This window comes from Dendrobates tinctorius, unplaced genomic scaffold (assembly GCF_039654945.1).
Source record: "Dendrobates tinctorius isolate UK_male_01 unplaced genomic scaffold, ASM3965494v1 ptg000196l, whole genome shotgun sequence".
NCBI classification, from domain to species: Eukaryota; Metazoa; Chordata; class Amphibia; order Anura; family Dendrobatidae; genus Dendrobates; species Dendrobates tinctorius.
The window spans coordinates 8,971,183-8,984,876 of record NW_027361863.1 but is presented as its reverse complement, the minus strand read 5'-3'; the positions used below and the strand labels follow the sequence as shown (position 1 = coordinate 8,984,876).

At 46.0% G+C, this 13,694-nt stretch overlaps 1 protein-coding gene across 1 annotated transcript in view; it reads right to left on the bottom strand.

The window, feature by feature from the left end:
• Positions 1-11,551, bottom strand: part of RRP12 (ribosomal RNA processing 12 homolog) — a 73,308-nt gene extending 61,757 nt beyond the window's left edge. Inside the window, exons 1-12 of the mRNA XM_073552868.1 lie at positions 11,241-11,551; positions 8,218-8,441; positions 7,323-7,406; positions 6,651-6,727; positions 6,428-6,533; positions 5,870-5,986; positions 5,628-5,766; positions 4,971-5,098; positions 4,365-4,463; positions 4,192-4,283; positions 3,430-3,541; positions 3,220-3,320 (exon numbers count right to left, since the gene is read on the bottom strand). Of these exons, the coding sequence (XP_073408969.1) occupies positions 3,220-3,320; positions 3,430-3,541; positions 4,192-4,283; positions 4,365-4,463; positions 4,971-5,098; positions 5,628-5,766; positions 5,870-5,986; positions 6,428-6,533; positions 6,651-6,727; positions 7,323-7,406; positions 8,218-8,441; positions 11,241-11,379 (1,418 nt within the window). The 5' untranslated portion in view covers positions 11,380-11,551. The remainder of the gene's footprint in view (positions 1-3,219; positions 3,321-3,429; positions 3,542-4,191; positions 4,284-4,364; positions 4,464-4,970; positions 5,099-5,627; positions 5,767-5,869; positions 5,987-6,427; positions 6,534-6,650; positions 6,728-7,322; positions 7,407-8,217; positions 8,442-11,240) is intronic.
• Between the last annotated feature and the right edge of the window lie 2,143 nt (positions 11,552-13,694).

Sequence of the window (13,694 nt, the reverse complement as noted above, 5' to 3'; positions counted from 1 at the left end):
TGCCTTGCTCCTCTGCCGGTGTCTAATTACAGGGCTAATTTGCCTCTACCGCCATAACTACTGCTGCCTTTGTCCTCTGCCGGTGTCTAATTACAGGGCCAATTTGCCTATACTGCCATAACTACTGCTGCCTTGCTCCTCTGCCGGTGTCTAATTACAGGGCTAATTTGCCTCTACCGCCATAACTACTGCTGCCTTTGTCCTCTGCCGGTGTCTAATTACAGGGCCAATTTGCCTATACTGCCATAACTACTGCTGCCTTTGTCCTCTGCCAGTGTCTAATTACAGGGCCAATTTGCCTCTACCGCCATAACTACTGCTGCCTTGCTCCTCTGCCGGTGTCTAATTACAGGGCTAATTTGCCTCTACCGCCATAACTACTACTGCCTTGCTCCTCTGCCGGTGTCTAATTACAGGGCCAATTTGCCTCTACCGCCATAACTACTGCTGCCTTGCTCCTCTGCCGGTGTCTAACTACAGGGCCAATTTGCCACTACCACTTCATAACTACTGCTGGGCAATTACAGGGTCAATTAGTATCTGTTTACTCTACAATACTCCAGGACGCCTTCTTCACTGCCAGATAACTGCCAAATAGACTGCTTTACCTGTGCCAACATGAGTCATAACAAAAAGTATGCCAATGCCAGTGAAAGGAAAGCAGCTTTAGCACTACGACAAAAACAACGCTGTGCTAATGAGACTCCTGAGGAAAAACACCATCGCCTTGAGAAGATTAAGGCTTATAAACGCCGTCGCCTCACACACGAATCCCCTAACTCTAAATCCATAAGATTGGCTGAAGAAGCCTCTGCACGCCGTCACTGCCGACAACAGACGGCCTCTTCCTCATCATTATTATTAGACTCACAACAGGATGCTTCCACATCAGCATGTGGAACAATTTACTGCTACACTTCATCCCATATGCCGTTCACTGACATAACTAATCAGCAATCTGTTTCTGCCCTATCAATACCACCATTCAATACCGATGCACAGTATGCCAATGCCAGTGAAAGGAAAGCAGCTTTAGCACTACGACAAAAACAACGCCGTGCTAATGAGACTCCTGAGGAAAAACAGCATCGACTTGACAAGATTAAGGCTTATAAACGCCGTCGTCTCACACACGAATCCTCTAACTCTAAATCTATTACATTGGCTGAAGAAGCCTCTACACGCCATCACCGCCAACAACAGACGGCTTCTTCCTCATCATTATTAGTAGACTCACAACAGGATGCTTCCACATCAGCATGTGGAACAAGTTACTACCACACTTCATCCTATATGCCGTTCACTGACATAACTAATCAGCAATCTGTTTCTGCCCTATCAATACCACCATTAGTCAATACCAATGCACAGTTTCTTCACATACAAGCTGCAGTTAGCCTGCAGAAAGTGCAACCAAGACAAATATACGTTGGTCTCAAAACTAGGCGCACCCCATCGGTTGGACATGCACTTCTACTACAACCTCACATTTTCACTTATGATGAAAATAGTATTACCGAACACAGCTGTGGTGACATGACCCATGTATGTGAGCATTGCGAAGCTTTGCATTTTGTAGCAGAGATACCTTCTGATAACAACTTTACGCTCTGCTGTCAGAAGGGTAAAGTCCATGTACCCATACTACAATATCCTGATGTCTTTACACGTTTGCTGAAAGGGCAAAGTGAATTTAGCAAAAATTTCATGGATAATATTCAAAGTATTAACAGTTCCTTTGCTTTTGCCTCCATGGGTGCAAATATTTCACCACCTCCTGGATATGGCCCATACTGTTTCCGCATACATGGCCAGATCTATCATAGAACTGGAACACTACATCCCTCAGATGACCAGCAACGCGCATTTGCCCAACTTTACATTCTCGATACCACTACCGCAAACGAACAACGCTTACGATGTAAAGAAAATCAAAAATGTACAAAACGGAACTGTCATGCCAAACATCACTATGGCTATTAAACAAGATCGTACTCAAGACCCTCGACGCTACAATAATCCCACTGTCAGTGAAGTAGCAGTCGTGTTTCAAAATGACAATGGTGAGCCACTAATGTCCACTCGCAGGATTTCAGAATACTCAAGATGGCATGGCCGCAAGAACATGTCGCCGGGGTGGACAATGTCGGGATCCAGGATGGCGCCGGCGGAAGATGTCGGGGATCGTGGAGCAGCGACGATGACGGTGTGAATATGAGAGACGGAGTGAGAGAAAGGGTCGTATGTGGAGTGAAAGAGTGAATGGACGTGAGTGGAGATGGTGAAAGGTGAGAGGAGTGTGTGTTGAGGCGGTGTGGTGTGTTGAGGAGGTGTGTGTGTATTGAGGATTAACATGGCAAGAGGTGTGTCACTATCCTCTCGATGCGATAGCATCGGGCCTTAATCTACTATAATAAATGCGCTAAGCAGCTTCCAGGTTGTAACAACTCCCGTCCAGTTGTAACTGGTGACGTCACAGCACACCTCTTGCCATGTTAACCCTCAACACACCACTCCTCAACACACACTCCTCTCACCTTTCACTATCTCCACTAATGTCCACTCGCAGGATTTCAGAATACTCAAGATGGCATGGCCGCAAGAACATGTCGCCGGCGTGGACAACGTCGGGATCCAGGATGGCGCCGGCGGAAGAAGATGTCGGGGATCATGGAGCAGCGACGATGACAGTGTGAGTATGAGAGACGGAGTGAGAGAAAGGGTCGTATGTGGAGTGAAAGAGTGAGTGGATGTGAGTGGAGATGGTGAAAGGTGAGAGGAGTGTGTGTTGAGGAGGTGTGTGTGTATTGAGGGTTAACATGGCAAGAGGTGTGCCACTATCCTCTCAATGCGATAGCATCGGGCCTTAATCTAGTTCTGTATAAACAGCACTCGTGTTGTCCTGTATGTACAGCCATGATAAACCACTTCTGCCTTCTCTATGGCGAGACCGGCCACATACGACAGCCGTTCCCTGCTACGACGTTTTAAATCAACCTTGCCTAGTCATGCGAGGACTAGACCGCTGTTTTATGACATTAGGAGGTCCTCAAGTAGTTAAAGATCATTTAGTCCCGATCTCTGCCCACTGTCTGTGAATTGCAGCATTGCTTTCAGAAAATTAAAGATATCCTGACAGACGCAAGGCCTCTTGGCTTGGGACCCTTCCTTGCAACAAGCTATACATTAGCATAACTATAGATTTCTGGAGTGACTCACTTAAACATTTTACAGATGTGACTAGCAGGTCCGGCGACTGAAGCGGGAGAGACGGGCCCGATCTCTGCAATGTGGGGCGCAATGCATTCTGTAAGAAGAGACTGGGGAAAAGGCAGAGAAGTCAGATGGAAAGCAAAAACCATTAACATTAGCAATTAAACAGTTAACAATCCGGCTAGTGGTAGCCCGGCGTTACGGATGAGCACATACCTTTAAAGTGCGAGCAGCTGCAGACACAACCTGTGTGTGCGGGGACAGGAGGCAAGTCATGGATGTGGAGAAGAGCCTAGGGAGGTGACCAAGGCACAAGTCACAGTGCAACCTGCAAACACAAGCACTACATCACTGCAGAGTAAGAGATGAGCATGGCAGACAGTTAACCCCTTGAGGATACAGACAATATTCGTTCCAGTTTTAGTGGGGGGTTTTTCCCCTTTTCAGGAGCCATAACATTTTCCATCAGAATAGCCGTCTAAAAGTTTGTTTTTACAGTTTTACATGACAACATTCTTTTTAGAATGCAATGTCCAAAAAAAACAGAAGGGAAAAAAAAACCATTGTCATTTTTCCCACGCGTTCACCGTGCTATAAGACAGATTCTCTAGGTCTGTGTGAGTACAGAAATAAAAAAACAAAACTAAGTTGGATTTTTGGTTGCATGCCGCATTCAACTTTTCTCCTATAAACCAAATTGCAAGATCAGTGCGACTTGCATGTGATCAGTCTCCATTTTTACAACCGTATCACATCTTTGCACCAATGTTTTAGGCCGTGCAGTTTTCCGTGGCTGCTCTTGTGAGACCAAGGTGGCACATGTCAGCTCTTATGGTGTCCACAGCACAAGTCCTGAGACATAAAAGATGTGTCTGCCATCTAGTGGTGATATGTTGTACAGCAGTGTTTATATATCCATAGGAATAAGCTTTTTTTTATCTTTTTTTTACCGTTTGAGATTAAATATAGTTTCCCTACCGGAACAAATTTACGTGAGCTTGTTCCATGACGGTAAGCCAGGCCAGCATAGGCTGCAGGTCGTTCTCATTAGGAAGATAGTCGTACAGTGCCTGTCAGAAAAGTAGTAATATATAAGGGCTGTGCAGTAAAATGACAAATGATGGAACGAGAGATGGCGGATTTATACTTACAGTGATAATCTGGGCATTAAGCTCCGCAGTCAACGCTTGGGTATTTGAGTTGAAGTTGAAAAGGGCATGAAAGGCTTGCATGGCACAGGCGGTGATCATCTGCAGAAGGAAGAAAAAGGTTTTACCATCATAAAATACTGGAATATTGCTAGGACATAGCATCATTCTCTTATGATCATGAGAGTCCATCCATACTGTGGTATCCGCACAAATCCTAAGACTAAAAGGGACACAACACAGGTGTAGTGCTAAGTCCTCTCCTAATGTTCCTCTACACCTCCGTGTGGTCATCTCACAGTGCAGGAGAAGCAGCGATATATCAGTGCTTCGCCCCCAGTAATATCCGAGTGGGACACCCACCATTACATATCTTGCAAGGAAGTCTCGGGAGGAATGGCAACACCCCGCTGTCATTTTATTCATGCATTTCCAGGAGGAATAATAGAGAAATTGCTCCACAATGGCTATTTCACAGATAATGCAAGTATTTGCTGAAACAAAAACTGGAAAGCACAAAAGCTCTTCCTCAAAATTTCCCTACCAAGGGAAAAAAAAAAGGCAAGAAGGTTCTCCTGGTGTGCACCCCCATATTATATATGTACTCACCACATGGCTTAAGGTCATAACTTTCAACAAAGTCTCACAGCAGGACTTCACCAAGATGACAGGGAAGCATGGAAGCACCTCCTTCAGCAACGACAGCATGTGCAGGGTGGTGGTGGCTTCTTTGCTGCCTATGAACATCATGGAAATACAAGAGGAAATAAAAATGGGTTAGATTTATCTAGTAATGAAAGGCAGAGGCCCCCAACCCACCCCCAGAGTTAGGAGGGGAAAGGCCCCTGAACCTACCCACAGAGTCAGGAGGTTAGCGGCCCCTCAATCCACCCCCACAGAGTCAGAAGGGTAGCGGCCCCCCCCAACCCACCCCCAGCGTCAGGAGGGTAGCGGCCCCCCCCAACCCACCCCCAGCGTCAGGAGGGTAGTGGCCCCCCCCAACCTACCCCCACGGTCAGGAGGGTAGCGGCCCCCCCCAACCCACCCCCAGGGTCAGGAGGGTAGCGCCCCCCCCCAACCCACCCCCAGGGTCAGGAGGGTAGCGGAACCCACAATCCACCCCCAGGGTCAGGAGGGTAGCGGCCCCCCCAATCCACCCCCAGGGTCAGGAGGGTAGCGGCCCCCACTCCCAGAGTCAGGAGGGCAGCGGCCCCTGAACCCACCCCCAGAGTAAGGAGGGTAGCGGCCCCCATACAGATCTCTTACCTCCAGACTTCTCAATTTCCTGGATACAGAACTTAGCTGTGGACGGTGCAGCTGGGTGGTGAGTGGGGGGTGAATCGGTAAACATGAACTCGCTGCCTTTTAAGATGGAGCACACAGCGAGCTGAGCTGCCTTGCGAATCTAAAATCATGGAAACAAAATAAAACAATTTGGTATATTTCTGAATTACCCTCTCCTAATTCTACAGCATGGCAAAGAACTGTGAATGGAACTAATATCTTACCTTCGGTTTTGCATGGACAGTGAAGCTTAATATCCCGTGGTAAACCTGCAGGGTGGACGGGTAACTCCACACGGAGAGGTCCTGCTTGCGCAGCAGTACGGCCAGGCAGGAGATAATCTGCAATAAAGACATTTCATTTCAAGGAGGCTTTGCAGCAAACAGAGAGATTATTTTACTGATGCAATAATAAAAATTTTTTTTAAAAAAACAAAAAAACTTTGGCATCAGGCATCGATGGGAGAGCACGCAATCGTCACAATGTGCTGATTGGCACTGCGCCACCTGCAACGAGGGAGAGCGTGCTGATCCCCTACGTGTTCTATGATGAACTACTAAAAGTCCAATCAAAATATAAAATTATTTAACCCATAAGGTAAAAAAGTGATGAAAGAAAAAAAAAAAAATCAGTTAATATTTTTCGGTCCCTGTACTCGCACACAAAAAAAATACAATACAAGGCAATCAAAATATTGTATGGTAACAATAAAAACCATCAGATCGTGGTGCGGAAAAAAAAAAAAAGTCTACGGAAATAAGATCGCAGGAAGGACTACTCACCCATCTAACAGCAGAGACGCTGCCTTTATTTGCTTGTGAAGCCAAGATGTCCATAAATGCCTTCGATGTGTCTGAAAACTTCTTAATCAGCACAGGACCTGGCACCCTGGTAAGAAAAAAAAAAAAACAACTCACAAAACCAATTCAAAAAAACAAAATATTGTAATAATTAAGTGCCATACATAAGATATGACCCCACAGACTTAAGGATTAACCCACTGACCTCTTCATAACCAGATTGAGTAAATAGGCAACTGCGGCCAAAGACTCGGAGGACTCCACCGCCTCAAGGGTCGTCATCTAGGAGCAAACAGCGGTTTAATGTTAGTTACTTGCATTAAAGAACCCACAACAGAATAAATCATGAGCCATAGTGGGTAGGAAACTTGTTTTAGCTTTGATTATTGGCATCTTGTAACCCTAAAAATATAGTAAGGGAATTAGTGGCTTAAGCTGGAGGGACACAGGTCCCAGTTGTTGGTGGTCTCTGCCTTCACTAGGTGTTTACTAAATTTGGAAAAAAAATTGAACACCCTGCTCCATACTTTCTGCAAAGCCAAGATTCAGCCTTGCAAGATCCTGGTACGAAGGCCATGTTAATAGTCTGTGGTCGAAGGCGAGAACATGGAAAACTTCATCGTACCTTGCCTACATCCCCCGTACCTTGCCCTGCAGAAAAGAGGGACTGGGGCAATTTTTTGCAGTAGAAAAGAAGGCATCACATTATTATGCAGCTCATCCACAAAAGAAAGGCAGCTGCAATGGATGACATGGCGGATCGTAAGAACTCAGTCTTGGATGTTTATGAAGATGAATTAGACGACAGCAGTGGATTGGTTACAGGTCCTAATCACAGAGTTGCAGAATTCCACCTTACCGAAGGAGAAACACTCACCAGGGCTGCAAAGTATTCTGTCTCCGTCTCATTTCCTCCCTGGGATCGGATCACTTCAGTCACAGCAGCCAGCACAGCGCAGATCTGAAAAATATAAAAAAAAAAATCAGAAATTAACTAAACTTATTCATCCTTAAACGCTTCAGATCTCTGTGAACATTTTTTTGTAGATAATTTTTTTCTTGAAACAAAGCAACTTTCTAGTCTTCATTGGACATTGCCATCTCGCTGACTGTCCTGTTGAATGTGACAGCGCAGGGCACCTGTCTGCATCCTCCCTCTCATAATGGGAGTTGTATCTTACATAATGCTCTATACAAGACAAAATAAAAACACCCAGGTGTTCAAGACCTTCAAAAGGAAGAGGACACCTTCTGAAGTATTTTGCTTTTCTTTTTAATTTAATGCATTAATTTTTTGGCTTTTAAGTTATTTTTTTGCTATTGGGTTTCATCAACATTTTTGCACAGTTCGGCTTCTGTAGACTCTGTACGCACAAGGAAATAAATGAGAGTGTCAGTGAACTCATTCTGAAAGAAGAATCATCTCTAAATTGTTATCTTCCTTCTTCTCGGCTCCTGCTCATTTAAATCTGCAAAAAATCTGCACACTTTCCTGCACTGCGACACTGTAGCAAACAGGACACGGTTCAGGCATTTAGCTCCCAGAGAAGGGCCTAGACTGGATGGAAGTGTTCCAAGCCCTCAGAAGTATTTGGATTTGTTTTGGCTCAGAGCGTGGTCTCGGGTGCCACCCTCCACCTCTAATATATAGGAAAATGGGAAGCGCTGGCCTAGAGGAGACGATCCACATTTCCAAATTCATGGCCTCATCTGTCCCCAAATTTGGCAGAGTAATAAAATTATCAGCCAGGAATCTAGAGTGAATTTCTCACCTCTTTATGAGCCGCTGAGTTGGACTCCCAGTATCTCTGCACTTTGCCAAAGGTGACATTGGTGCAGTCAGACAAGCCGCTCAAGAAAGTGGCTCCTGACTTCTCAGTCACGGCCATGTCGGCATCCTCCTCCATGTCTTCTTCAGGCTTCTTCTGCACAGTGAACGACCCGGATTGGAGATCATTGTGGAGCTTCAGGGCATCTACAGTCAGGTCACTTTTACCTGGAGCATGGGGAGGAAAGCAGGACAGGGTGAGGCCAGATGTATATATGTACTACATATATTAATGGAAAAGCTCTAAAATATACAGATTTTGAAAAAAAAAAAAAAAAAAACTATTGGGCTGGATTTTGCTTTCAGCGCCTCTGCAGTCTCATGTGTCTCCATGATCACTGGCTGCAAATGGATTCACTTGTATCGGTGTAAACGCAGCAGCAGCAATGTCTGACAGTTTGCTACGATGTATCAGTCTGGAGTCCAGGCTGCTTTAGCTCTCAGAGCATTGTCTACACTAGATACTATTGTATCCACTCCTGGATATGTGCAGGATTACTGTGTATGAATGGAAACAAGAGCGTTCTCATCCGCTGACAGCAAACAGAATCCTTGAAAATGGTTGTGTAGCGATCGGCTGATCCCAAGGGCTGTGGAGTTGGACTAATACAATACGGTCTGTGCAGCAAGGTCACAGCAGAGAACATCTGCATGGTAATTTGTCCGGTGCTGAAAATTTCTCATCGGCCACGCGAAGGGCTATAATGCCATATGTTCCCACACATTTTTAGCCGTCTCAACCCTACACATATACTACACAACTACCTTCCTTTGGTGCTGGAGAACATCCCCTTTTGGACCATTTGACCTGGAAGCCAGACCAGTGCGTACTCCTCCATGCACCAGACTGTCTACCCCGGAAGTTTCCTGGGACACTTATCTCCATCACATAACTAGCAAACACTGAAATTACACTTTCTATTTTGTGTGTATTTCAGTCCTTAGTCGCCAATGATTAAAGACCGAAACGCGTCGGCTCTTTTCATTGGTGTTGGATCTGGATTTTTTTTTTAAGTTATTGTATATTTTTCAATAAACTTTTTTCTTTTAAGGATTCACTCATTGGATTTTTTCTACTTCCTTCATATGGGACTTGCACCACTGCTAAATATTCCATGCAGTCTGAATCCTTTCATCCCCAGGCGAGCAGACATTCCTCTTTTTCTTGCTTTCTTTAACACCATCCGACTTCATAATGGAATGGATGCAGGTGGACGAAATAAGCTCATAAGCTGACCCCCCCCCCCCACTCCCCACAGTGAAGGGTCCACCTGTGTACCCCAAAATGGAACTAATAAAAACCTGCAGCTCCCCATGGGGAGACGAAAAAAAAAACAAGCACTCACACAGCTCCATCGATGGAAAACTGAAAAAAAAAAAAAGTCTTGGAAAAAGGTGATACAAAACATTTGTTTTATTTAGATATTAGAATTTAATATTTCCCCAACCTTTCTGACCTTCAGAGCCACATTCGGCTTAGAGGGTCGTGAGCCACATCCAGCTCCCACCCCCTTCTATGTAGTATCAACCAAAGCCCCCATTACAGGTATAATGATAACCAAAGCTTTTCCACAGAAATCACTCCAACCAGTACACTCAGATCCAGGGGTTCCCACAATACCCCCATTCAGTATTTTCCCATCACACTGTCACAGCCAGCTTTGAGCACCTCCTCTAACAGGTAGTACCATACCGAAAACATCTCTAAACCACTAAGACCAGTAAAATGCATCCATATCTGCACTTCTGTGCAGGGCTACTCACAAAATTCACCATTTTGAAATGTACTCTTCATACTTGTTTGCTAGACCTGGACCTAATACCAAGCTGGCAGACAGTCGCGAGCCACAATTCATGGGACCGCGAGCCACATGTGGCTCCCGAGCTACAGGTTGGGGACCTCTGCCTTATGGAGTACTTGACTAAATTTTCTTTTTGTTGGATCTCTTGTGATTTCACATGCACTATCAGGTGGAGGAGGACGCATGGCTGTCTTATTACAGGTGCACCTTAGTGTATTGGGCAGCACGAAGGCTCAGTGGTCAGCACCCTATGATGGCTCAGTGGTCAGCACCCTATGATGGCTCAGTGGTCAGCACCCTATGATGGCTCAGTGGTCAGCACCCTATGATGGCTCAGTGGTCAGCACCCTATGATGGCTCAGTGGTCAGCACCCTATGATGGCTCAGTGGTCAGCACCCTATGATGGCTCAGTGGTCAGCACCCTATGATGGCTCAGTGGTCAGCACCCTATGATGGCTCAGTGGTCAGCACCCTATGATGGCTCAGTGGTCAGCACCCTATGATGGCTCAGTGGTCAGCACTCTATGATGGCTCAGTGGTCAGCACTCTATGATGGCTCAGTGGTCAGCACTGTTGCTTTTGGGTTCAAATCCCACCAAGTACAACATCTGCCTTGATCGTGTATCTTCTCCCCCTGTTTGCAGGGGGGGGGTTCATCCAGTTTTCTCCCACACTCCAAACACATACTGATAGGGAATCTAGATTGTGAGCCCCAATGGGGACAGTGATAATGCCTATAGACTTAATGGCGCTTTAGAGGCAGAACATTGATAACTTAGTGGGTTTTATTCCTTGTCTTCCTTTTGCTACTTATGCTGCCAAAAAAAAAAGTCCCGATGCTGAGCTCAGGGAAAACGCAAACAATTTTTTTTTTTCTCACCGGGACTTTTTCCCCATTTTAGAGCATATTATATGATAAAATTAAAAACTACAACCCCTCCCGCCCTGACACGACTGCATCCAGGGGGGGGGGGGGGACCGCTTCCTTAAAGGGGTTGTTGTCCCCTATTAAAGCGATTTTCAGGGGCAGACAAGCCTTTTAACATGTATCCAGTCCCTGACAGCAAGCAGAGATCCTGAAATCCAGGGAAACATGACGACCAGTAAAGAGATCTGGAAAACCCCTTTAAGTCAGCTGATGAGAGCGCCCCCTGTGACACTCACCTGAGGGTCGGCTGAAGAACCCGCTCCTCGCCGCCTCCCGGTGCCGCTTGGCCTGAGGGTTGGAATCGCTGCTGTGTCCCTTCTTCCAGCGCTTCACTTTCCCGGCGGTCCCGGAGCGGAGCTTCCCCGACTTCCCCATGATCCGTGCTGTGACTGCGGCTCCTCCACGCTGAATCCACGTGCGGCCTCCAACACACGCCGGCACTTCCGGCCCCAGCGGCGAGCACAGCGCTCTATGGTGCAGCAGCTTCCGGTTGAGCAGATTACGTGCACTGCCCTCTGGTGGTCATTTCGATACTGCAGTGGGGAGACATCCTGAGAGATCCTTCTACAAGGACCAGGATGGAGTGGAGGGACAGAACAGAAGGAGATAGAATTATTTTTTTTCACATTTCTTTTTTTTTTTTTGGAAGAGTTTTTTTTGGCACTAATTACTTTATTTTTCAATCCAAGTAGCCAAACCAGGGCTTCTTTCTTTCTTGTTTTTTTTTTTTTATTGGCAGGAATTCACATTACCATATCATGTAATAAAAGTGGAAAAGGAAAAGAAAATCCAAGTGCACTGATATGGTTAAAAGAAAAACCTCAATTTTTGGTGTTTTGATTTTACAAATCCAGTTAAAAGGAAAAAAAAATTGAAATTGAAAGGTTTTTTTTTTAATGAAATTTTGGTGCAGAAACTCCTGAAAACTCCTCCAAATCTTTGAGGGTGTGTGCCCACGCTGCGGGTTCTGCTGCGGATCTGCAGCGCTTTTGGTCCTGTGGTTTTGGTGTACAGTACCATTATAATCAATGGAAAACAAAAACCGCAGTGCACACCGTGCAGATTTTTCCGCGTGGATTTGCTGCGGGTTCAAATCCGCAGGATGTCACTTCTTTGTGCGGATTCCGCTGCGGTTTCACACCTTCTCCATTGTAGAGGTGTGAAATCGCAACTAAACCGCAGATAAACAGCAGGTCCTTTGACCTGCGGATTTTGCAAAATCCATGCGGAAAATTCTGCAGCAGAATTCGCGGCGTGTGCACATAGCCTGAGACCTGTGCGTGGGCACCATGTGCATGGAGTGTTTTTGCAGACTTTTCAGACAAGAAATTGAGCAGAACCTCTCAGTGTTTGACTTTCTGCTCCAAAAAGCTCCATGTGCACAGAGCCAGTGTCTGCTCCAAAAACCCAGTAAAAAGCCTGTGTGTGCACAGAGCCTAAGGCTATGTGCACACGCTGTGGATTGTGCAAAATCCGCAGGTAAATCCACAGGTCAGAAGACCTGCGGTTTATCTGCAGATTAGCCTGCGGTTTTGCCCTGCGGTTTCTCACCTCAACAATGGAGAAGATGGTAAACCGCAGCGGAATCCGCAGAAAAGAAGTGACATGTCAATTCTTTCTGCGGATTGGAAACCGCAGCAAAAACCGCGAGGAAAATTCCGCACCGTCTACACAGCGGTTTCCATAGGATATAATGGTACTGTACAACGCAGCAGATTCTGCTGCGGATCCGCAGGGCCAAATCCGCTGCGGATCCGCAGCAGAATCTGCAGCGTGTGTACATACTCTTAAGGGTATGTACACACGTTGCGGATTCGTCTGTGGATTTGGCCCTGCGGATTTGCAGCAGTTTTCCCTGCGGTGTACAGTACCATTATATCCTATGGAAAACAAAAACCGCTGTGCACATGCTGCGGAAAATTCTGTGCGGAAACGCAGCGGTTTACTTTCCGCAGCATGTCAATTCTTTGTGCAGATTCTGCAACGTTTTTACACCTATTCCATTATAGGAATTCGCAGATGTAAAAACGCAGGCAAATTCCGCACTAAATCCGCACTAAACTCGCAGGAAATCCGTAGGTGATACGCAGGCCTTTTTACCTGCAGATTCTGCAGATTCCGTGCGGAAAAATCTGCACACAAATCCACAACATACCCTAAGCCACCTTTATACACTATTTTTGCCTGGTCATTTTGGGCACTTGTTAAAAAATGGCATAAATTTCATGTATTTCACCCAAACATTTAGGCTGTGTGCCCACAATGCGATTTTTAAGCGTTTTTGCTGCGATTTTCGGCGCGAAAACGCTGAGAAAACGTTTAAAAATCGTGTACAGAACGCCCCCATGCATTCCTATGGCATTCCGCACATGCTGTGCTAATGCTGCACTTTTTTCCGTGGCAGAATCGCATCGCGGAAAAAATCACAGCATGCTCATTCTTTTGTGCAGAATCGCAAAGAATTGCCGTGATTCCGCACCCATAGGAATGCATGAGAATCGCTGACTTCCCGCATGTGGCTATGCCCACCATGCGGGAAGTTAAGCGTCTCATGTGCGGTTGGTACCCACGGTGTGGAGGAGAGGAGACTGTCCTCCAGGCCCTGGGTACCATACCCCTGTAAAAAAAAGAATAAAAAATAAAAAATCAGGGTATATTTACCTTCCGGCGTCCCGCGCTGCATTCCCGGC